At 40.9% G+C, this 22,754-nt stretch overlaps 1 protein-coding gene across 21 annotated transcripts in view; it reads right to left on the bottom strand.

Moving 5' to 3' along the window:
• The window catches only part of ROBO2 (roundabout guidance receptor 2), a 1,029,216-nt gene that overhangs the window by 420,747 nt on the left and 585,715 nt on the right, over positions 1-22,754 (bottom strand). Inside the window, exon 1 of one of the 21 annotated variants that reach the window (XM_068180597.1) lies at positions 19,999-20,732. The exons of the other annotated variants lie outside the window; for them this stretch is intronic. Within the exon in view, the coding sequence (XP_068036698.1) occupies positions 19,999-20,053 (55 nt within the window). The 5' untranslated portion in view covers positions 20,054-20,732. Of the gene's footprint in view, positions 1-19,998; positions 20,733-22,754 lie in introns of those variants that run through there. 21 annotated transcript variants of the gene reach the window in all.

Consider the following 22,754-nt stretch of genomic DNA (forward strand, 5'->3'; position numbering starts at 1 on the left):
GTGTGTTCTGACAAGATCACAAATCCTCCAGGAAAAACCCCATAATTTAATGAAAGGAGCTACCCCGCCATGTGCAGCTCCTGCCCTTCCCAAATAATAATGACACAACTCAGCACTCAAAGACAGACTGACCCCAAAAGCAGCTGCCTCCACATCTTCCTACATTTCAGTGGAGAATCTTATTGCTCCTGCTTGGGCTTTGATATCTTGTTCCCTTTTTAAACCTTGATCATACTCACCTAGCCTCCAGCTACAAAGCTAACAGGTTGTTTACAGAATAGAAGCAAAACAGGGGAATTCAATTAAATATTTTTTTTCCTGCAAACTAATCCCAGAGAAGATTAAAATAAACCATAACCTGCATCAGCCTTTGAAAATAAATTATATAGTGGCTCAAGTAGTGGGATCTAGTCCCAAGCATATGAAAATGAAGTATCAGAATAACAAAACCAGCACAGGTTGCCATCAGTTTGACAGCCTACAGTTTGACTGCCATGTCTCTGTGTCCATAGACTGTACCTTACTGACTGCCAGCTACTCTGAAACTACTACAGAAGCACGAACACACCACAGGAGAGTAAGATCCAATTACATTTATACAATAAACCAAATTTATAAGTAGAATGAAAGGGGGGAAAAGCATTTAGGACAACTAGATAGAATAATTTCTGGATCAACAATTCACTTTCCTTCTGTGTGTCTAAGTGTGATGTCTTCATTAGGAAATCCTGTGTGTAAGGTTAATCCCTTTCAACTGCTTAAGGCTTAGAACAGCTCACATCTCCCATTCCTGCCAGTAAGTTCCACACATGATACAGCAAAACACTAGAGATGCCTGCTTCATTAAAACTGCACACCTAAGGAATTTTACCACAAATTCCTATCCATCTCCTATCCTTAGAAATCACATTAACTAAGCAGCATGTTTATTATGATAAGACAGCTCATTCCATGTTTTGGAGGGTATTTTGATAACCAGAGAAAAGCCTTTTGTTTTCTTTTTTCTTCCCACTCCTCTCTCCTCCCCTCCTGTTCAGCCAGACACCAGTTATTGAACCAAAAGGTGCACACTTTGAAACATCTGTTAAATGTGACCAAATATGTAGCCCAAACTTTACTGATTTAAGACATCTGTTCTAAGTTCTTGTACATAATCCTGCTATGGATACATATGAGGCAGTTTCTCCAATTCCTTTACAATTTTATGTCTCAATATTTTATAAACATTAACCAAATAGTACTATGTGACATAATTGTCAAATTCTTCATGTAAAATGACATCTGACAAACTGGAAATGTTTTGCAATTTTTTAAAAAATATTTTTTCTTTTTAACATACAAAAATGAGATTTGTGTTCAACTTTCAAACAGGAATATAAGCAAATCTGCACTAGAAAAATGCTGTAATCTTCCCTTACTTTTAGAAAATTGTTCCCGCACTAGCTCGAAGATGTATATAAATATATGCAGTTTGACAATATTCCATTTTGAAGTTGCTTCTCTTCCTGGAAACACCAGGCAACAAGCAGGACTTAATGCATGCCCAGTGTCATTCTGGAAGTTTTTCCCCAGTTCCTGTACTGCATAAATATATTTTGCAATCCTTTAGATTGCAAAATCTGAAGACTTAAAAGCTTTAAAATCCAAATCGAAAGATTTTGGGAAATACGTCCTCCAAGTATGCAAAGACAACACTTAGCACACTGACACTTGGAACAATGCCTTGGATAATACCACACAGAATGACAGAATGTTGGTCAAAATGTGGATGCAGCTCCCTTCACTGCCTCCCAACACCTCCTATTCCACTTGGGGTCAAAAAGAAGGCACTGAGTAAAGCTGTGTATTTGATCCTTCACTCCTCCAGATCATCTGACTGCTAAGAGAGTGAGGTACGGGACTCTGTAGCTCCAAAAGTTCAGCCCAGAAGATATCAGAGTAAGAACAGGAAAAGAACAAAAACTGTTCAGCCAAGAGCAGTATGATACAAATTGCTTTTCCCTTGGAGGAAGAATCACAGAATCATTTGGATTGAAAAATACTTTCTAGATCAAGTCCAATAACAAACCCAACACTGTAAATTCAACACCATGTCCCTAAATGCCAAATCTACACACAATAGATTCATAGAATGGTTTGGATTTGAAGGAACCTTAAACACCATCATGTTCCAACCCTCTCGTCATGGACAGGGAAACTTTCCACTAGTCCAGGTTGCTCAGAGCCTCATCCAGCCTGGCCTTGAACACTTCCAGGGATGGGGCACCCACAGCTTTTCTGGGCAACCCATGCCAGGGCCTCACTAATAATAGAAAAGAGGATAAATGGCAATTCCTACAGAACCTCCAAGGAAAATGAGGAAGGAAAGTCACATGCTTTCCTTCACTGAAGTTCAACCTAGTCCTAAGTAAATAATAATATATTCTACATTAATTTATCTTTCTCTTCACATGCCCACCTTTCATAAAGTGTAAGACCATCACTGAAGGCTATGTGTCATGAGCAAATGGCAAGTTAGGCAATTTTAACATCTCTTGAGCATCTGGATTCCTACCAGATGTAAGAAAATAAGGCCCAGTCTCCTACTGATTTAATTTCTTTTTACCAAAAGGTGGGTTTTTTTTTTTACTTTATTTAAAAGAACAGCTATAGCACTTAAAACATTTCTGACAAATCTGTCAGCTAGGGATCATTAAGAGAGGCAGGAGCAGATTTCCTTCACAGACCCAACAACAACATTTACCCTGACCTACAGGGAGCACCTTCCTAAGCAATAAGAAATAGTCCACTCTCAATGACAACTCAGTCCTAAGAGAATGCCAATTATGCCAAGTTTGTACAAACAGATGTACGGCAATTTTGTAATATGGACTACTTTACACCAGGGACAAAGCTAAAACCATTTATCTCAATTAACTTACGATCTAAGGATTAATTGAAGCTGTTGCCTTAAAGGTGAAAGGCCACCACTTGATCCAACTATCCACCCATACCTCTTATTTACAATAAATACAAATCTCACTCCATTTTTAAAATTATATATTTCAGATGATAGTTTGACCCTCAAAACTCTATGCCTTCTATATCTTGTACAAAATAAAAATGCTAGTGCCATTTTCTTAAGTGGCTCAGTTTCAACAGTCCTGTTATGGTTTGAAAAGATGGCCAATTGCCCTAAAATAACAAAACCTAATCAATAGGAGGCATGACAATAATTGAAATTCCTCAAATTAGGAGATCACTTCTAGCTTACAAATAACACTAATAAGTGAATCAGATTCCCACTCACCCAAGAGCTGCTTGAATTGAAAAGCATTTTGAAACACACACAAACACAACAGAATGAAATAGTAAATGAAGGAACATAGATTAGTGAATGAAAGAATCAATTCCTCAAAAGAATATTCCCACAGACTAGAGTTGTCTGTAATATAAAGGTTCATAAATCCACCCAAATTCATGAACCTGGCATTCCTGCTGTCTCAGCCCTACCAATGTATCATTCACCAGTCAGGCAAACCCTGTGCAGGAATATCACACAGTTCTGTCAGTTTAGAGCAGACAATATTCCTCAAGGTTTTGACCAAGATCTAGTAATCAAGACTGCAAAAGGAGACAATCTGGCACATCCTGTGTCACACAGCCACCATAAAACTCCCTCCAGTGCAGAAGTGGACAACTGCCTCCTTCATGTATGTTGTCCTTACACCACACAAGAGCTGGTGCAGCTCATTACCCATCAATCTTTGTACAAAGCAAATGAATGTGACAAGGTATGGCTAGAGGAGTACTAGCCTATGAAATCCAAGGTATGACATCAAAATAGAGGGCCTGATAAACCAACTTAACTAGAATTACCAGTATTTTAAAACTGGGGACCAGCAATTCATGGAGAATATGGAGTTAAGACACCAAGTAGTTACCTATATATCTATTTTCAAGAGGCCTCTCAATGAACAGAGTGCAAGCAGAGCAAAAATTTAATTCCTTTTATTTGTTATTTTAAGTGCTGGTTTTGAGATACAACAGTGATCCTTCTTTTAGCACTTTGTGTTTTAACAATATGGGAATATCCACCTAGTGAACAGGCTACAATCATATGCCTAGAGAGGAGCTCAGTTTTGCTACAGCTGTCAAGACCTGCACCCTCTCATTTTCAATATAAAGCCAGATAAATATTCAGAGAGTTTCAATTTTGTATTGTTCAAGTGACTAGTTTATCTATGGTCCAAAATATTATTTGCCTTGGTCAAGTAATAGTTCTCAGAACTGCAGTTAAAATTTATAAAACATAAATTCTGTTTCTTCACTGGAAGTTTTTAACAAAATCCCAGGTCTTATTTGCAGGCATGAAAATCTCTCAGTATTTATTTAAGGGATTTTGAAATCTATTTCCTATCTGAAGAGATTTTCTTTTTTGGTCTCTGTTTTCACTTGGATCTCTAAACATGAAATTGTATCTTATACTGTAAAATGAGTGTTGGAGATAAATAACTTTTTTCCTTGAAAGGAGAAGCTTTATATACCTAGTTCTACCTGGGCTGAGATGAAACTTAACTTTGCAGAGACTGGTTTCATTAATCCTTCCCACTGTATAGTTTGGAGGTATTTTCCAGTTTCTACGGCAAGGCTAATTCGTACGCTCCCACCACTTGGAAGATTAAAAATAAACATAAATACAGATTGTAAGGTACACCATGAATCTATGTTTATATAAACAAAAGTTAAAACTCTCTAGCAAATAATTCAGCAACTGTACTGCTCTACATTTACTGCTTTTATTAATAATTTTATATAATAGCATATATTAAAAAACCAATTTTTTCATATAATAAATTTATATTTATATAATAAAGGAATCTCACCAAGTCTCAATATTCTGAATTGTCATCTCATTTACCTCCAAAGAGTCTCACCAGTGTGGGCAAGAAGCGCCAGGTGTCAGGAACACCATGTTTTAACAATATTTCTCTAAAATTCCAAGTATTTGGTTTATCAAAGAGCCAGCCACAGTGCCACACAGCACGGTCTATCGTCACTGTCCACCTCATTTTATCAAGGAAAGGATTCTGAAGCACAGGCATCGATTCTCCCCCATGAGCAGAAAGGGGAACAAGAGCCAATGACATCTAAATAACATTAGGTATATATTCCAAGATCACTCAAACACTTTAGTGGACTGATCTATCTTATTTTTGCCATATTTCCTGGCAGTGAATAAACATTCCAAAAATCCTTACAAAGCAAAAGCTCTTCCATTACTGGAAAAGTAAAACAAAACCAGCAAGACCTACTTTTAAAGATGATGTTACTGAAACTACAGCAGTATTTTTGCTGATTTTGATGTATTTGGAAAGGAACAAAAGAAGGTCTGTAATAGAGTATTTATTTTTCTATTATATTTGTTTTACTTTTTGAAACTACTACTATGATTTGTATTCTTTTTTTCCCCTCTCCTGGATATGTCTTTTTTTCCACTAAAAAAACTCACAGTATAAGCGTTTGGGAAAGCACTTACAAACCCTCTATAAAATTTCTGTCTTGAAGACATGAAAAAAAAAAATAGTCATTTTTACTGACAATTTATCTACTTGTCCCAATGGTCAGACACTAGTCACAAATATTTTAACAAGGACATTCATAATTTTTCTCAAAATTATCTAAGTAAATACCCTCCAAGCGATTTGAAGGTGTGTTAACAATAGTTGCATTTGCCACTTAAAGCAAAAATAAATGCAAGTCAAAGTAATAAGCAATATCTATTTATAGCTCTGCAAGACAGCTGCACCAAGAATACAACATGTAATAGAATAATTTTCTGATTTATTACTTTGGCTTATAACATCCTGTTAGGTTTTATTTATATCACCTGCATATGCAACCAACTCATACTGATTTATAAAAAGCTTATACATAGGAAAGTAAATTGTGATCTGAAAAGTCTTCTGACACAGCACAGAATATTAAAAATTCTATTTTCTCTCCAGGTTCTCAGTGTACAGGCTGAGCAAATTCTTCACTGAAGGGGCTGATAAACATTGAAATGGGGTGCTCAGGGACAAGGTGGAATGACTGTTCCTGAAAGTGTTCAAGAAATGACTGGAGATAGCATTGAGTGCTATGGTTTAGTTGACTAGGTGCTGATCAGTTAAAGATTGGACTTGCTGACCTTGGAGCTCTTTTTCAACCTTAATGATTCTATTTCCTTTAAATGTCTGGTAATTCCTGTATTCGGGAGAATTATAACTTATAATATAATTACTCACAAGAGTTATAACTCCACATCCAAAGAGTGACAGAATTTATTCCACCCTCATCTCTGCTTTGGGAATACCAAGCAGTCTAGTAAGACAGCTGGACACAAATGCTAAGGGGCATGAAAGGAATTTGTTGTCAAACAATGCCCCTGCTTTTCTAATTTGCAAATTTATTACTAATTGGTTTTAAAATAGATTTTTGGCTGTTGTAATAGTAAAAAATTTTAGTCCTGAGGACAGATGCAGCTAAAGGTGTTTACCATAAGTCAACAGGCAGCCTCTATTTGAAGATGAAATAAACGTAGCTTTCATGGTGTTATAGACTTCTTTCTCAAGCTGTTGACTGCACTGCCTACTGCTTCATCTTCATTGTCTTGGTTTCCCAGTGGTCTTCCAATGGAGCACAGGTGAAGTTTCTAGTACCTGTTAACCTCCTGATTACAACTTTACATTTAGTTTTAAGTCACTCTCTTAAGCTTTGTATAATCATAAAAAACAAAACAAAAGAAAACCAAATCAACAAACAAAACTTCCTTCTCAGCATTAACCTCCCACTTTGCCAACCGCAACAAAACCAAAACTGTGGCCCCACAGACAAAATTCCCAGCATCTTCTGCTGAGTCAGGGTTTCACTTACATTACACTACAAAAAGTAAAATTTATTCTTCAGTAAGATTAGGATCAACTGTGAATAAAAAAAAAAAAAAAAACCAAACAAACTTTGACATAGAAATATTTCACCCAGCTTACCTAGTAAATTAAGAGAATTCTCTCACAAGGTATTTTGTATAGTACACATTTAATACTTACTGCATTTTCATAGAATCACAGAATATTCTGAGTTGGAAGGGACCCAAAAGGATCACCAAAGTCCATCACAGTTTATTTTCCTAAATATAATACCAATTTATAAAGAGGCTTATATATAAGAAAGTAAACTGCACAGCCCCAAGAACCCCACCATGTGCCTGAGAGGGTTGTCCAAAAGCTTCTTGAGCTCTGTCAGGCTGCTGCTGTGACCATTGCCCTGGGAAGCCTGTTCCAGTGCCCAGCCACCCTCTGGATAAAGAGCCTTTTTCCCTGATATCCAACCTAAACCTCCCCTGACACAGCTTCAGGCCATTCCCTTGGGTCCTGTCGCTGGTCACAGAGATCAATGTCTGCTGGTCCACTTCCCCTCAAGAGGATGTTGACCACTCCAATGAGGTCTCCCTTCAGTCTCCTCTTCTCTTATACACATGTATCATGTATAGATTATATAAGCATAACAGAAATCAAGTCCTCAAATATACCAATTATTTCAAGAGTTGTATCAGCACAATAATTTACTCAAATGTTGTTACTAATAAGTTTATGCCTAGCCAGTGTCTTTTACCTTTTAATGTTATTTTTTTTCCTTACAACTTTGTAGAATATTAAAAAAAACAGCCGTTGATACTTAAAGTTTATTATCCTTCTATGTCTCAATATTTCATAAATGGATAAAGTTCAACCATTTGCAAGAATAGGAAACTTAACAAATAATGTAAAAACATAGTTATCTGTAGTTCTCACTAGACTGAGTATTCTCCATGACAGAGGAGAAACTTGTATGTTTTAAAAGTAATTGGAAGACATAAGACACAGTTTAATTTTCAGGAAGGTACCTCTTTCCAACTTGACATAAAGTTTGGCTTGCACATGTAAACTTTTCAAGTTTATTTTAATTTATTTTAATTTCGTCAAGGCACTAGTTACGCATGACAGAATATTATGCCTCCACAGAACATAATCTATGCAGAGAATTCACCAAGTAACCCTGCCAAAGGACAAAGTTTCTTATAATACTACTTCCTTCACCAACACTGCTTTCCCTCTCTCCAACCCTTGCTGTCCTTTAATTCTTCATATTCAAAAACATGGTTAGAAAGCAGCAGCCAGAGGAGAATGAACAGAAGAGAAAAGGAGATGGAAAATAAACTAAAGCAATTGGCAAGAAAAGAAGATAGAACAAACTCTTCAACTATGAAATATAAGGAGGCAAGTCACATGAATAAAACACAAAAGATGGAGCAGATGAAGAGCTCAGGTAATGCAAATGAAAACACAAGAGCACATTTTTCTCCCTGACCTAGAATAAATTTAGAAGTTTCAACTCCACTGATGTCTGTGTAGTGAGCTAAGACATTTCTCATTTTCTGACCTATGCAGAGGAAAATGTTCTAACAATTAAAAATGTAAAGCACTGAGAGTGAAGAGATTACACATTTGAAACTTGACAAGAAAGTCACACATCTTTCATCACAGCAAAATGCTAGGAAACAGACTTAGAAGGAGGGGAGAAAGAAAGTGTAAGAAATGGTCATAGATTTGTCTCATATGAACGGAAAAGTGAATGCAAACCTGCCTTCCTTACTTGCTTGCTTCTCCACTTCAAAATCATAGCTATAAACTGCTCCTTATTTAAATAGATGTAAGCTACTTCATCTGAACGAAGTTTATTCTACAAAGGCATTGGGCTCTGAGGAACAGACAAGATCTCTGGAGAATGGTCCTTCCTTCAATATGTTGAGTTGCACAAAAAAGGAAAAGCAACAGGAAAGACATTCAGCTAAACGTCACCATTTACAAGAGGTTTTGTCTAATTTCAGATAAGCCAACTGCTACCACTTCTTTCCTGTCTCCTTCCCAAGCATGTATTTAGACTCCCAGAAGCACATACCTTAGGACTAAGGGGCAGGACACGGAAGGACAGGCATTGCTCAATGCTTCAGCGCAGCAGTGCCTGCTCCCCCCACAAGCCCTGTCCCAAACCAGCAGTGCTGAATCGCCCTCTACCTCCCTTCTCCTTCGTAATTCAGTGTGGTAGGACTGTCAAGTAACAGGAAGGAAAATTATTACTAGAAGGCATATTTAATGGTCTGTGATTCTTCCATTTTGATCATCCTGGATCTCAAAAGTTGCCTTGTTTTAGATGTCATACAAACAGATGTAGCAGCAGCAGAAACAGTTCAAGTCACCCTTCTTCCTCAACTATAAACTACTGTACACCTCTCCCACCATCAGCTGTGTTCTTGGAGACCAAATCTCGCTATACCTTCTGCCATGGAGTTGCTAAGTGGTACTGGGCACATCCTTTATATTAGCAGATTAATAGCTAATCCAAATTCATTAACCAACATCCACATTCAGCAACAAAACCACGTCGGTTTCCCGTGCAGGTCTCAGCAGGAAGAAGAACTCAGCAGGAAGAAACACAACAGTGCTTTATCTGCTGTGATTTATGGAGGGAAAATTCTTGGTTTCAGTACTTGCAGCTTTCATGGAAGTAACTGAAAACTCAACTGTACTTTGGATGGTATTTAAACTACTCCCAGAGTCTGTGTGGATCAGGAAGAAAAATAAAAAACCCACCACACACAAAAGAACCACACACACCCCTACCCCCATTAGCAGCCTGTAAGATAAAGCCAGTTCCCTGTAATTTAACTTACAACTCTTCCATCTTCATTTTTCCCTGGGGGCAAATTCAGCCCTGACCTAAACAGACACAAATTTCATCAAATTACATTGAGACTCAATCCAGTACTGCCAGGTCACCCAACAGCCTTGAAAATATGGGTGAAACCTATTTTGTCCCTATGGGAATAACAAATCTTTACAAGTTGCTGCACTATTTTTCCAAGTACATCATCACTGAATTTCTCTATTATCTGCATGTCACTAAATTGAGTCAACACAACATTTTACATTGGCAATGAGACCCTTGGCCACTCACCATTTACTCCTGGTAAGCAATGATACAGGGGCCTGTCCTGTCCACAGGCAGTCAGCTGTTTCCACAGCCTAAATCACAGATCTCTGGAGCCACACATTCAGTTTCCTCATCCACAGGACTCACACTAAACCTCTTCAGCAATCTTTCTTTAGAGATGTAATTATTGCTTTAAGACTGCTCTCCAGGCTAAGTTTCTTTAAGCACTTGAGGAAAGAATATATTGTCTATGCATTCATCCTGCAATCAGTTTCAAGTGAAATCTGCCATAATTCTCATTATTTTGATAGTCTGTCAATTAGACAATATTGCCAAATAATTTGTACCTGTTACATCATCACATGCAACCATTTCTAATGGACAAGGTTTAAAAGTAGCCAATGACATTTAGATAAGGCCACTTTTAGATCACTATAGGAAGTGATGTTCAAGTGATTCTTGCCACAGCACACAATTATTTGAAAAAGCATGATTTCAAAAGTGAATAAAGGGCTTCACAAACTAGAACAAGAGTACCACAATTATTAACAATCCTTCCTGATTTTAACACACATAATGCAACATTGCTTGAATGCTTCAAGAACACTGAATATTCTGCTGTTTGAAATTGTTTGTAAACAACTTCAGTATCTTGCATTACAACTGGCAGGAGCACTATGAAGACTTTGTGCACGCTTTTCTAGCTCTAGCAAAAACCAGAAGGTATCAATCACCCAGGTTTAACAGCAGCTGACTGGAGCCATTCATTGAGTTGTGCATTGCTACCACTGTGCCTCCATGAATAAGTCTCAAGGTCTCCCCCTCCTTTTTTTGTTCCTCTGAGTGGACTCTTAACAGCACAGTTTTCTTTTTTTACTTTCTGAATGGCTTCAAGAGATCAGCTGGAAAGAGACACCATTAGTAAAAACAAAAGATCTCAAAGAAAAGTGGGAACAAAGTGGACATATTAGAGACAAGTTGTGATTCATGGCCTGCACTGTGCTTTGCCCCTCTCTTTACCTCAATACACTTTTCAGTTTTACTGCTGGATAAGAGCAGGGCAGACCATTGCACTTCTCCTAGCAACCAAAAATCACTTGGGGAAAAAAAGGCATGTTGTTTGCTGAATGAGGGGACAGAGCTATTTGGGGTCATACAAAGACAGACATATGTTCTTTTGCATTTGATTCTAAATTGAGCAGTTGTCAAAAAAGAGTCAGTAAATAACAATAATAAGCAGTTCTGGTTTCACTGATTCATATTTAATTAAATATCTGTTTGCCTACTCGCCACATTTCATTTTCCTTTAATTCAGTGCTTTAACAGTTCCTACTACTGTTTAGAGTTTTGTTTTCAGGGACATAAATTCTATACCTTACAGTTTCTAAACATATCTATACACACTTCTAATGATCTTTCTGTACAGTTGTTTTAGTTTTGTTTTTTTTTTTTAGATCTATACACAGAGAAAACTATTCTTAGGGATTTAAACACAACAGCACTGAAAGACAATTTTATCATAGGATCCTCCTATTCTAAATGCTGAGGTTTTACCCCATAGATAGGATTTACAAGTTACAGAACACATTGTCTGATCTCATTTGGCAAAGACTACACTGTACAATTTAAGATGATGAAACAAGTTCAAGCAGGAGAAAAAAAAAAAAAAAAACAAACACAGAATTTTGTAATTCGGACATACATCTGAATATCCAAGTCACATTGACTAGTTTAAAACCAAAGCATTATAATTTAAAATCCAGTTTGGTGACAGAGCAGATGCATAGATCAAGGATAAAAAGCAGCCTTCAGTATTTCTGATAGTTAATTTTTTTCCCACTGGAAGTCCTTTGTTTAATAGCTGTTGCCTTGACGCAAACCAACCATTTTAGTCAGTCCTCTGAATTCTTCTTACGTATCATAAAAAAACATATACAAAAAGCTCCAGCCAATTTATCACAGCACTTGTGCAGTGCATCAGGTTAAAGCCAGCTCAGACCTTGGTTCACTGCATCAAACTACAAATAAGTGTTTTCTCAAAGCCACTCCAAACAAACCTGAACTAAAACATTTTAACAGAAAAGTTTACTCACTTCATGGATAAGTGATGTACAATTGACATAGCAATGATAAAAGCCTAAACATTTTGAGTATGAAACAACCCTGAAGTGTCCAAGGACCAGAACTCCCCTGGTAAGCATGACAGAGGTGCTTTGCTCCCTGTTCATTCCCTACACCATCTAACCCAGCTCCTGCGTTGGCTATCTCTCTTCATCAAGCCATGGACCTGGAACCAGGCTACTATTCCACTCTTTCTCCCAGCTTACAGTGTAATTTCTCCCTCCAGGAAACTGTCAGAGTGGGGCAGTGCTACCGTACATGCAGGAACAATAAGCATCTCCAGGTCTCAAAGGTGACATAATATACTCCGGAAAGTGAGAAGGAGGACACACCCACATATCCTTCACCCGCAGGCTTCTACTATGGAGTGACAGTCCCAAAGAGATCAAGTTCTCTAGGGAAAGGCAAGCCAAGTGAAGAAAATACACGTTTCCAACTAGTTCGGTCCAACAGCTTTTCAATGCCATTTGAATTTTTCGTAATACTGAAATTAACTGTTGTCCATCATTTAGTTGCAGAATTCTCTTCTGGATAAAATAAACTGTTAAAACTGGCCATTCCATTTGCCAGGATGAAGTCATCTGGGCTACATGACATATGGACCTTGAAAACTGCACAGAATGACAGACTGAGAACCCATGATTATAGAGCTCCTCCAGCAGTGAATACTTTTCACAACTGCTTTTTAACTCTTGACATTTTCCCAGCAGTAAAAAAAGTACCTCTGGTATGCTGGCATGAATTGCCCCTCCATTCACTATGAATGAGGAATAAGTTGACTGATGTCAGTTACCTGACATTTTGGTTTTAAAAGGTTAAATTTTTTCCACTCAGTTTCTCTTGTAATCAATGGCAAGCGATTAATATGAGTGAACCACAGCTCGCTGTGTTTTACAACTTGCTGCTGGCCATTAATTCCTTACTTATTTGTCCAATCTGCATTTATGACAGTCACATCACAGAGATGCTCTTCTCTCCTTGGCACACTGCACTGAAGCTATAGAGGCAATGCCTAAATACAAATGAAAAGACCATATGCTGCAATAGACAGGGTGGCACAACCATCTAGGTAGTCTCTAATGAGTGAGACCATACTTAGCTCCTGGCATCCCCACTTGTCCCACCAGTTCATTTCCATATATCAGACCAAATAAACTGTTCTCCAAACTAATATAAGGAGAAGTGATGAGAGAAAGTAAAAGCAGGATATAACATAGTATAACGTAGCACAATGGCAGGTCCTTCACTGTCATCAGACTGAAGAATTCTGCTGGAACTGAAGTGGCACAATGAAGACTCACTGACAAGGGTAATTCTGCAAGCAAATACCATATATCACTAAGGATGCTCCAAACCAAGCTTGGAATAGTGTCTTGTGCTTGTGCACTGAGCAACTGAAAATGATGAGGAATTAACCCAAAGATACCTTGTGTTCTTCCAGTCATCACTCAGGGAGGTAGAACTGAAGGAGTATCCCCACAAGCATGACAAATACCAGCATTAGAAGTCTGCAATAGCACCTGCATGCACATGATCTCGATGGGTTACAAAATACACACTGGAATCACTAGATAAGGGTGACCTTCAGTTATCAGCAAGCCAGAGAAACGACAGTTCCTGGTAGAAACAGCAACACAAACAAGCAACAAGGAATAATGTTTGCCAACCTATCTAGTACATAACCAAAAAGCTCTCTCACAACCCAGTTAAACAGATGCATTAACTCGGGGATCTGCAGATAATAATTATTAGTTAGTTAGTTTAAAGAAAAAAAATGCTCAGAAAAAAAAAATCAAAAATGACTGGGAGAAGAGTGGTAAAGAGCTTAAAGTTCAATGCACATGCACAAGTTACTTCTGCCAGAACAACATTCAGATGAATAGCCTCACTTCATTTTTGCCCAGAACCCAGAGATGAACTTCAGTAAGCCTTGGCCATCAGAACACAGTGGCTCAATTTAAGTATCAGCAAGTTCTTACATGGGTACTACTAGTTTGTCATTGTTGCTCATGTATTCATTGATGAAGGCTATTACTTCAATAAAATTAAGAGAACATCTTCAATCTCTTCCATGGAAGCAATGCCAAGATAAGCTGCAGAGATGGAATTAAAAAGCCATTTTTTACTTCATGAAATTTTGGCTTGAAAAATCTTTTGGTGTATCTTTACATACACAACATCATCACAGCATATGCTGCAGTTGAGATGGCCATGATACACAGAGCATCATCATACAATTTCAGAAAGCTTCAACCCATACAGAGTAACACCATACTACATCAGAAGGCTTCAGGTCTCTGCCCATACAGAGCCACACCACTTCAGAAGGCTGCAAGTGTCTGCCCCTCTTGTTCTTTAGCCCAACCTTTTATACCCCTCATGTCCATGCATTGCATCTGTGTGCCCTCTGTTCCCTTTGTAACTGGTCAGTGCACCAGGGCACTCCATGTCCTATTGCTTTCAATGCTGTTCACCTGCTTCTCACAGCTGTAGCCCATTGGGGATGGGGCTGGGCCACAGCCCCACTCCCAATTACCACAAACTGTGTACCTACATGACATAGCACAAGAATTAGCTTTTTTGTTACAAAGGGCAACTCTGCTCTAGTAAAAAGAGCACTGTAGAAAGGAGTGAGCAGAACTGAGGCATCAATACACACTTGTACTCTCTAGTAGTTTTGTAGTTGTTGTAGTGTTGGATGTAACAAGAAGCCACCTTCATCTTGTGGCAAGATTACAATGGCAGTAAGCTAACATTGCCTGCTTTCTCAGTGTTCTGTGAACTCAACAGCAAAACTCATACAGATTTCAGTGGTGCAGAATCAGGACCTAAATTAATGGGCCTCATTTAATTATCCACTATAACAAAAAAAGTTATTAACCATGGGTGATTACCAGTTATTTTGTTAAGGAATAGGTTTGAGATGAGGACAACACTAAACTCAATCTTATTTCTGAATCTATAATTTCAATTGTTCAATTGCTGTCCACAATTTATAACAGAAGTCAGTTGTGAGAGTAAAGATGGTGACACTAAAATACACATCTGCCAATCTCTATTTCTATACAAATATTTTGCATTCAAAGATCTCATATCTAACAGTCCACCCAACTATGCTGCATAAAAGATATCTTTAACATTCTCTCTGAAGAAATTATTTAGGATCAGATCCTGTACCAGTCCACGTACCAGAACAAATTGTTTTGAACATACAAGGCATGTGTACTGTCAAAACATAAGTACAAGAATCCTCAGGCAACAATAAAAGGGTACTTTAGAAATTCAATTACATGTAAGAAACCAAAAAGGCAACACATTTATTTATTTGGCAAGAGCAAGTACTTGCTTTCTTCTGCCTTCTTCTTGTGAAATAAAGAGATTTCTACGGAAAGGTAGAAAAGCACACCAGTAATGGTGTCTCTTGGCAAGAAACCGCATCAATATGATCACTAAGTATCCTCCCCAAGGCTGGTGTGAGAAGTGTGAGCCAGATGGCAGCCACGGGAAGACCGAGCTCTGCCATGCCAGCTGAGATAACAGATAAAACCTGACAGCAGTGTCCTCTTAGGTGGCTGAAACAGAATGCACAGAACCTGTTAGCAATCTATTTAGCCCGGATCAATATTTGAATAGTAATTCAAGGGTAACAAATGGCTAAAAAGCCATTGCATACTCTTCAGTAATTTCCACTAAATGGTTCAGCAGTGGACAGAGCACATCTCGTATTCAGGGCTATGAGCCCACATAGCATTGCTATGGAAAAGAGACTCCTGCAAATGGAGTTGACTGGACAGACCAGCCAAAGCCTCCTTTTCCTCTCATCACACTTTTTGGCACATCTCTTTGATACTTTTTATGCATCCTTAAAAATGTAGTTTAATTCTTTTGTCTGCTTTTAAGGTTGCATAACTTTAGCCTGCATTGCTAAAACTCAATTTCCCTGAGCAATATCCATCTCATCATTACAGAGTTGCCAATGGAAGGATTATTGAAGTCAGTGCAACTCAGATGAAGGCTTAAAACCCCCTAATTTCAACTTTTCAGGAAGATTTGTGGAGTATCAGACCTTTTGCAGTGCTCCAAATTAGCAAAGACACAAACCAAGAAAGAAAGCCACAAAGAACCTGGATTATGATTTAACTTTTTAAGCAAATCCATCTCTGGAAGTACAATGACAAGGTTCCCTCATTGCTTATCTTCTGCACATAAAAACAACTTGTTACAATGGTGACTTACAAGACAGGAAGTAAAGAAAGCAAAATCTTAAGACCAATTCAGCAAAACCTGCCATCATAGGCATAAATTCATCCCTACTAAGCAAAGTTTTAAAGCCTATGATTAACTTGGAACATGTGTTTAAATTCTTATTAACTTCAGCAAGACTGTGGCTAAGAGATGGAAGCACTTAAATGCTCTGCAGAATTGGGTCCTATGGAAAAACAAGGTAACAGAAACAAAACTGCAAACTCTCCAGAATCTTACTCTTAAGGCATTAAAATGCACACATTCCACAGAAGCAAAGGTTATCCATCAACAGCAAAACTCACATGAGAGATCAAGACCCTGTCAGCTCAAATATTCCCTGGAACAATATACTCCAGCTTTGTATGTAAGCCATGTTCTCCAACAGGCAACAGGGACCTGGACAAGGCCACAGATGTGTAGCTCATTGGCATGAAGAAATAAAATTAATTTTTAAAAAATAAAAAGGAAAAAAAAATATAGAATGTTTCAGCCACCACACCATTTCAGATGCACACTCTTCATTAAGAACTGCTTTTGAAATATATTAATATGGTGATAAAAGGCTGTTTCTTCAGAATTATTCTCATATATCTTTAACACCTTCTCCCGTTCAAGAGCATCACACTTGCAGTTTTCAAGGGACTAAAAGCCAGCTCTGACATAAACAGTTGTCATTTTCATTCAAAGTATTTATGAGTCCTACCAGGCCAGGGTCTGGCTCACCAATACCTGTGCTCACATCAGTTGTTGCCTTTTAATACTTGTTCTTTAAAACTTTATTAATTATTGGAAAAAGGATAACAAAACACAGAACAATGAAAGAACAATCAATTGAACACTATTAAAAATCCACATGTAATTACCTCCTTTAATTCCAGTAGCTAGTGGCTTACTTTATGGTGCACACTCTGTCTAGTGGGGTGTTCTGTTGTTTGTTTGGGGGAGTTCCGTGTGTGTTTTGGTATTTGGGATTTTTTGTGTTTGATGTTTTCTTTGTTTGCTTTGTGTCAAGAACAATAACCAAGACTGATAGCTAAAGAAAAAGATAATGGAAGTTATTCACTTATCAGAGTGCAAGAGTATGGGCAGGGTTACAGGAAAATCAAAAGCACAATAATAAAACCCCTAAAATCTACATATGTGTATGTAGCAAATGTTTTCTGCCACTTTCATTGAGCTGTGTAATTTTGAGGTGTTCTAAAACCACGGACAGCAAAAATAACTTTAGAAGAAAAACATTATCATTTTGATCTATACCGCTTTTCAACTACTAAATAAAATGAAACTCAGAGGGAAAAGGATGGTTAATATGCCTCAAATGCTACAGTGTCCATGTCTGGACCTCTTGCCAAGAATAAAAACAAAAACACACAGCCAAGCCTAACAACAAAACCCCCTCAAACCCAGAAATGCACTAAGAGGTAACTTTCAAACACAGAAAACAAACCAAGGACTTATAAACAAGGAGTCTGTTGGGTTTTGTCTTTTATTCTTAAACTAAAGCATCACAAATGGTGCTGATGCTGATAGAGTTCTTTTCAAAGCAACTAGTGGTATATGTCAGCCTAAGATGTGATTGTAATTACTATGCTTCTAAAGAGACAAAAGCACTGTGTGCCAAGCTTGCCTGCCAGTATTTCTTCAAAGCTACTCGTTAGTCATTTCGACAATAACAGCTTATATCTACTTGGTCATGATGTGCTATCCATAAAGCTCTTTATTTATTTAGTTCAGAGAGTTGTTAATGCAGGCAAACTTGACAGTCTCTGCAATATCTTCCCACAAAGGGGAGTATCACATACATTCCGGGAGCTGCTTGGCCATTTTTTCCTAATGGTCCGGCTCTAAATCAGCTGTGTGCTTCACCTGCACCGCCCCACCCGCATAAGGCTAAACCAGAACAAACGTTCTACATGTGTTCCCCGTGACAAAACTCGAATAAATTATGTCGTGCTCCTGTCGTTCCAGCAAGCTGGTTAATTGCATTTGTTTCATATATCTCCAAACAGACTGGTACTTTAATTACATTCTGTAACACCAAGCTCCTCTGATTCACTCTGTCACTTCCACTGAGCACTTTAATTGTATTCCTTCTAGCTACATACAATTTTAAACACTTACTAATAATTACATTTCTATAACCTGATGTTTGCGGTTTGTACACAGATACCTCCAATATCAGTGGCCTTAAAGTTAAGGATCTTTTGTTACAGCAAGAAAAATAAAGCAAAACATAAAATCCCTTCAGAACTATGACTGCACTGACAGACACAAATGTTCTATTAAATCCTTTCACAGTTAAAACTTCTCCTTTTAGCATGTGCATACATTATGTAGAAATGTTCTTATCGACTGACAAAACCTAAGATTTAACTGCAGACCATATCATGCACCCAAGGTAAAACTGCACTTGAATCTGTCCCTCTTCTGTTTTGCCTCCTTTCTTGCTAGGGGGTGGTGGAGAAACACCCAAAGCATTCTGTGACTGCAAACAATAACCCAGAGTCCTTGCCTCGGGACTGACACAGTAAATGCTGTGAACAGCTTCTTGGAAAAAAGTTTGCTCTGACCGACAGGCAAAAACATCCAGGGTCCCAGACACTGCGTTCACCTCAAACGTAAAGGACTGCTTAGCGCTGCGAATAGCCGATGCCAGCCGGGCTGTCGAGCATTAGGGGCCAGCACACCCTCTGTAGAGCTGGATGCTCGCTCCTAGCCGTGTGCTTGAGGTGCTCTAGTGCATCCACGGCCTGCGCAGCAGCACAGCGCCCACCCCTACTCCGAAAGGCAATTTGCCCTAGCACTGAAGTTCTCGCCCTGCTAAACAGTACTTCCCCGAGATGGTAATTTACAGCTCCCCATCCAATACTTAAACTCGAAACCACAAGAAACGTTGCAGAGCACACCCAAAGGGGAGGGGGAGGGGCCGGTGTTCATAAGGAAACCCCCAGCATTTCCCCAGACGTCGCTCGGCTTCTTGCAAACCCTCCCTCCGGGCAGCTGGGCAAGAGGACGGAGCTGCCGGAGGGATGCTGCCGCCCCACCTGCGCGGCTCGGCGGAGATGGGCGGAGGCGGCGCGGGCTGGGTCGGGGCCGCGCCGCCGCCGCCCCGCGTTCCCAGCCCGCCTCCCTCCTTTCCCTCCCTTCCTCCGCTCGCCAGCGCCGAGCGAGGCGTTGAGGGACTCTGGAAATCCGCCAGTGCGCCTCACCTGGAGCCCAGGCAGGGCTAACCTATTTATTTCATCAGCTGGCTCTACCCTTGGAAAGTTTAACAATAGAAGGCGGCAAAGTAATACCAGCCAAAACAGCGCTCTGCTTTTCCTTTCCGCTTCGCGCTCCCCACCCCTAAATAAAAGATTTATCACGGTAGTTTTTTACTCTTTGCTCGCCACCTCAAGCTGACATTATTCCATTCATAAGCTGCTTTTCCATTAAGTTAGGAGACGGGAAGGGCTGCTTATTGGAAACATATATTCTCCCTCTTCCCATCCCTCCCTCTCCAAATATCATTTTTGTACCAGAAACAAACTTAGGGCTCTGTAACGTTAAAGCTTATAATGCCATCCATGTGCTGTCCCAAATCAAATTCAGATGAAGAGGATTTCTGCACAGAAATGACATATCTAAAATAAGCGAACTTACCATAGACTTGAGAAAATGCAAATCCGAAGAGCAGGAGTGGCGTCAGCAGACCCATTTTGACATATTAAAAACAATCCCGATCGCTTGCGAGACCAATTCCACAGAGATTAAAAAAAAAAAAAAGGGGGGGGGGAAGAAAAAAAAAAAGACAAAAAAAGAAAAAAGTATCCAAAGCCAGTAAGAGGTAGGTCAAAAAGTTTTCAGTTTCCTAGCAGCTACTTAAAGTGGAAAGGGAAATCTTCAGTTCAAAAGCTGGAGATGCAAAGATCTTGAATGTGACACTTTTAGATCCATACAGATAGAGAAGCAGCGAGTGAGCTCCGAAGGCTTCTGCTTTGCACACACGCTCCTTCCTAAATTCCCACCAATCCAGCCCAAGCAGGGGAATTACTCAAGTGTGTCTAAGACTCTCTTTAGGATCCATGGCAATCCAAATGGAAGCTCTTTCTTCGGAAGACAAGGAGAGACTGTGAGAAAGGACTTGATTCCTAGAAAGTGCTCCACAAACTTCCCGGCACTTTGCAGGAAAACCATTGGTTTGGTTCGGCTATTTTGCCTTCCTCTCGCTCTCGCCCTCCCCCTACCCCCTTTCTCTCTCCTTTTCTCTCCCCAAATCAGTTCAAGCTGCAGAGTTTCTCATTTAACTTCCATAATAGGAACGCCCAGGCAATGTGCTATACGGGAGGGGAACGGCTTGCTTTCTCAGCATCCCCTCAAAAGAAAAAAAGATAATGAAAAAAAAAAAAAAAAAAAAAAAAAAAGAAGAAGAATAAAAATTAAAGCCGTGTCCCCTAAACGTCCCTTCTCACTGGCAGCGGAGCGGGAACTGTTGGAGGCAGGACCCCGGCGCGGTGCCGCGGCTGCTGCCGAGCGCCGGCGGGGGCTGCGCGGAGTTCGGGGCTCTCCCGCCGCCGCGGCTCTCCCGGGCGGCCCCGGAGCCCGCCGCTCCTCTCCTCGCTCCGCTCCTCTCTCCCCTCCTCTCCCGCCGCCTCCGCCTCCCGCCGCCGCGGACACACCGGCTGGCAGGGAGAGGGAGGAGAATGAGCGCGGCTCCCGAGGCTGCCTGGGGAAGGGAGGCTGCGGGGTGTGGACTAAACCACTGCGCTCCACACCCACGCGTCCCTCTCTCTCTCCTCCCGGGGTAGGGAGATGGGGACGGCGATGCCAGCAGGCAGCCGCAGGGCTGGAAATCGGGATCGCTGCCTTCCCTCTACAGTTGGGTGTAGGTAGGATTTACATGTTTGCTCCTCACCGCTTCCTCTTTAATGGGCAGCTAATTTTTCGGTAAGTGATTTCATGGAACTGTTCTCTAATTATTCATTTTCCCTCTCGCGCGCGCACGCAGGCGCTCGGGAGTGAGACCCTTGAAAGGATATTCCCCAGGGATTTCTCTGATGGCCAGCTCTGTGGAAAAGGAAGGGAATGTGGCAAATAAAATAAAACACAAAACAAAAGACCTCACGTGTCCCACAGAGCCGGCGGGCTCTGCCGAAACCCAGGAGCCTCCAGCCTCCCTTGGGCCCCTCGGATGCAGCGCAGCTCCCGCCAGCGGGAAAGTTTCCGTGTCCCCGGAGGCGGCAGTGACAGAGACGGGAGAACGAGCCGCCTCGCCCCCCAGGACCCGGGAGAACAGCCCCTCTCCCACAGACGCTCGGAACAAACCCCGAAGCACCGCAGCAAAGAGAGGGAGGGACGCGCGGGAAGGAGCCACGCGGAGGAAAGCGGGTTGTAAGCGGCTCGTGGTGCCGGAGCGGGGCAGACCCCGAGAGGGAAGCGGGCACAGTTATCCCGTCGGTGGGCTGAGACAGCCCGTGAGAGGGACAAAGATACCCAGTGAGGGGGGAACACTGGCACCCCGCGATGGGAGCTGAGGCACCCCGTGATGGGGACACACGCCTTGGGAGGGGGCACAGCCAGCCGGTGATGGGGGCACAGACGCCCCTAAAGGGGTCACAGACACCCACTGAGAGGTCACAGACACCACTGAGGCGTCACACACACCCCTGAGGGGGCACGGACTCCCCGCTGAGGACGCGCAGTCACCCCGGAGGGGTACAGACATCCAATGAGGGGTCACAGACACCCCGAGGGGGCTCAGACACTCCGTTAGAGGGACACAGACACCCCATTAAAGGGTCACAGGCACCCCATTAAAGGGACACAGGCACCCCGTTAAGGAGGAACAGACACCCTATTAAGGGGTCGCACACACGCCAGGGGTCACAGACGCCCCGTTCAGTGGTCACACAAACCCCGTTACGGGGACACACAAACCCCGTTAAGGGGTCACACACACGCCGCGATGGGGACACAGATGCCCCGCTCGGGGGTCACACACAGCCAGGGCGTCCCCGCTGTCCCGCCCGTCGCGGGCCGGCGGCGGCGCCTCACGGTGAAGCCCGAGCGCCCCCTACTGTCGGGCTGCGGGCAGCGGCCGCCCCCCGCGCCCGGCGCTGCCTTTTGTCGCCGTGGCTTTGGGGTCCCAAAGGTTTTATCTCGCCTTGCTTTCTTCCTTTTTGTTTTTTTGTTTGGTTTTCTTTTTTTCCCTTTTGCATATACTAGAGATTTATTCATTTAATAATTTCTTCACGTAAAGGATCCGAACCGTAACTGTTCATAATGTACGCTGCTCACACATACTCCCATAAATGGTCCGCAAGTTAATTCTTCCTTAATTCTTGTGTGCAGTCAGTGATAGCTATTTTACCGTTGCCAAACGTTGCAGTGTCAAGGTTTTTCAAGTGTCTAAGATGATT

This window comes from Anomalospiza imberbis, chromosome 2 (assembly GCF_031753505.1).
Source record: "Anomalospiza imberbis isolate Cuckoo-Finch-1a 21T00152 chromosome 2, ASM3175350v1, whole genome shotgun sequence".
NCBI classification, from domain to species: Eukaryota; Metazoa; Chordata; class Aves; order Passeriformes; family Viduidae; genus Anomalospiza; species Anomalospiza imberbis.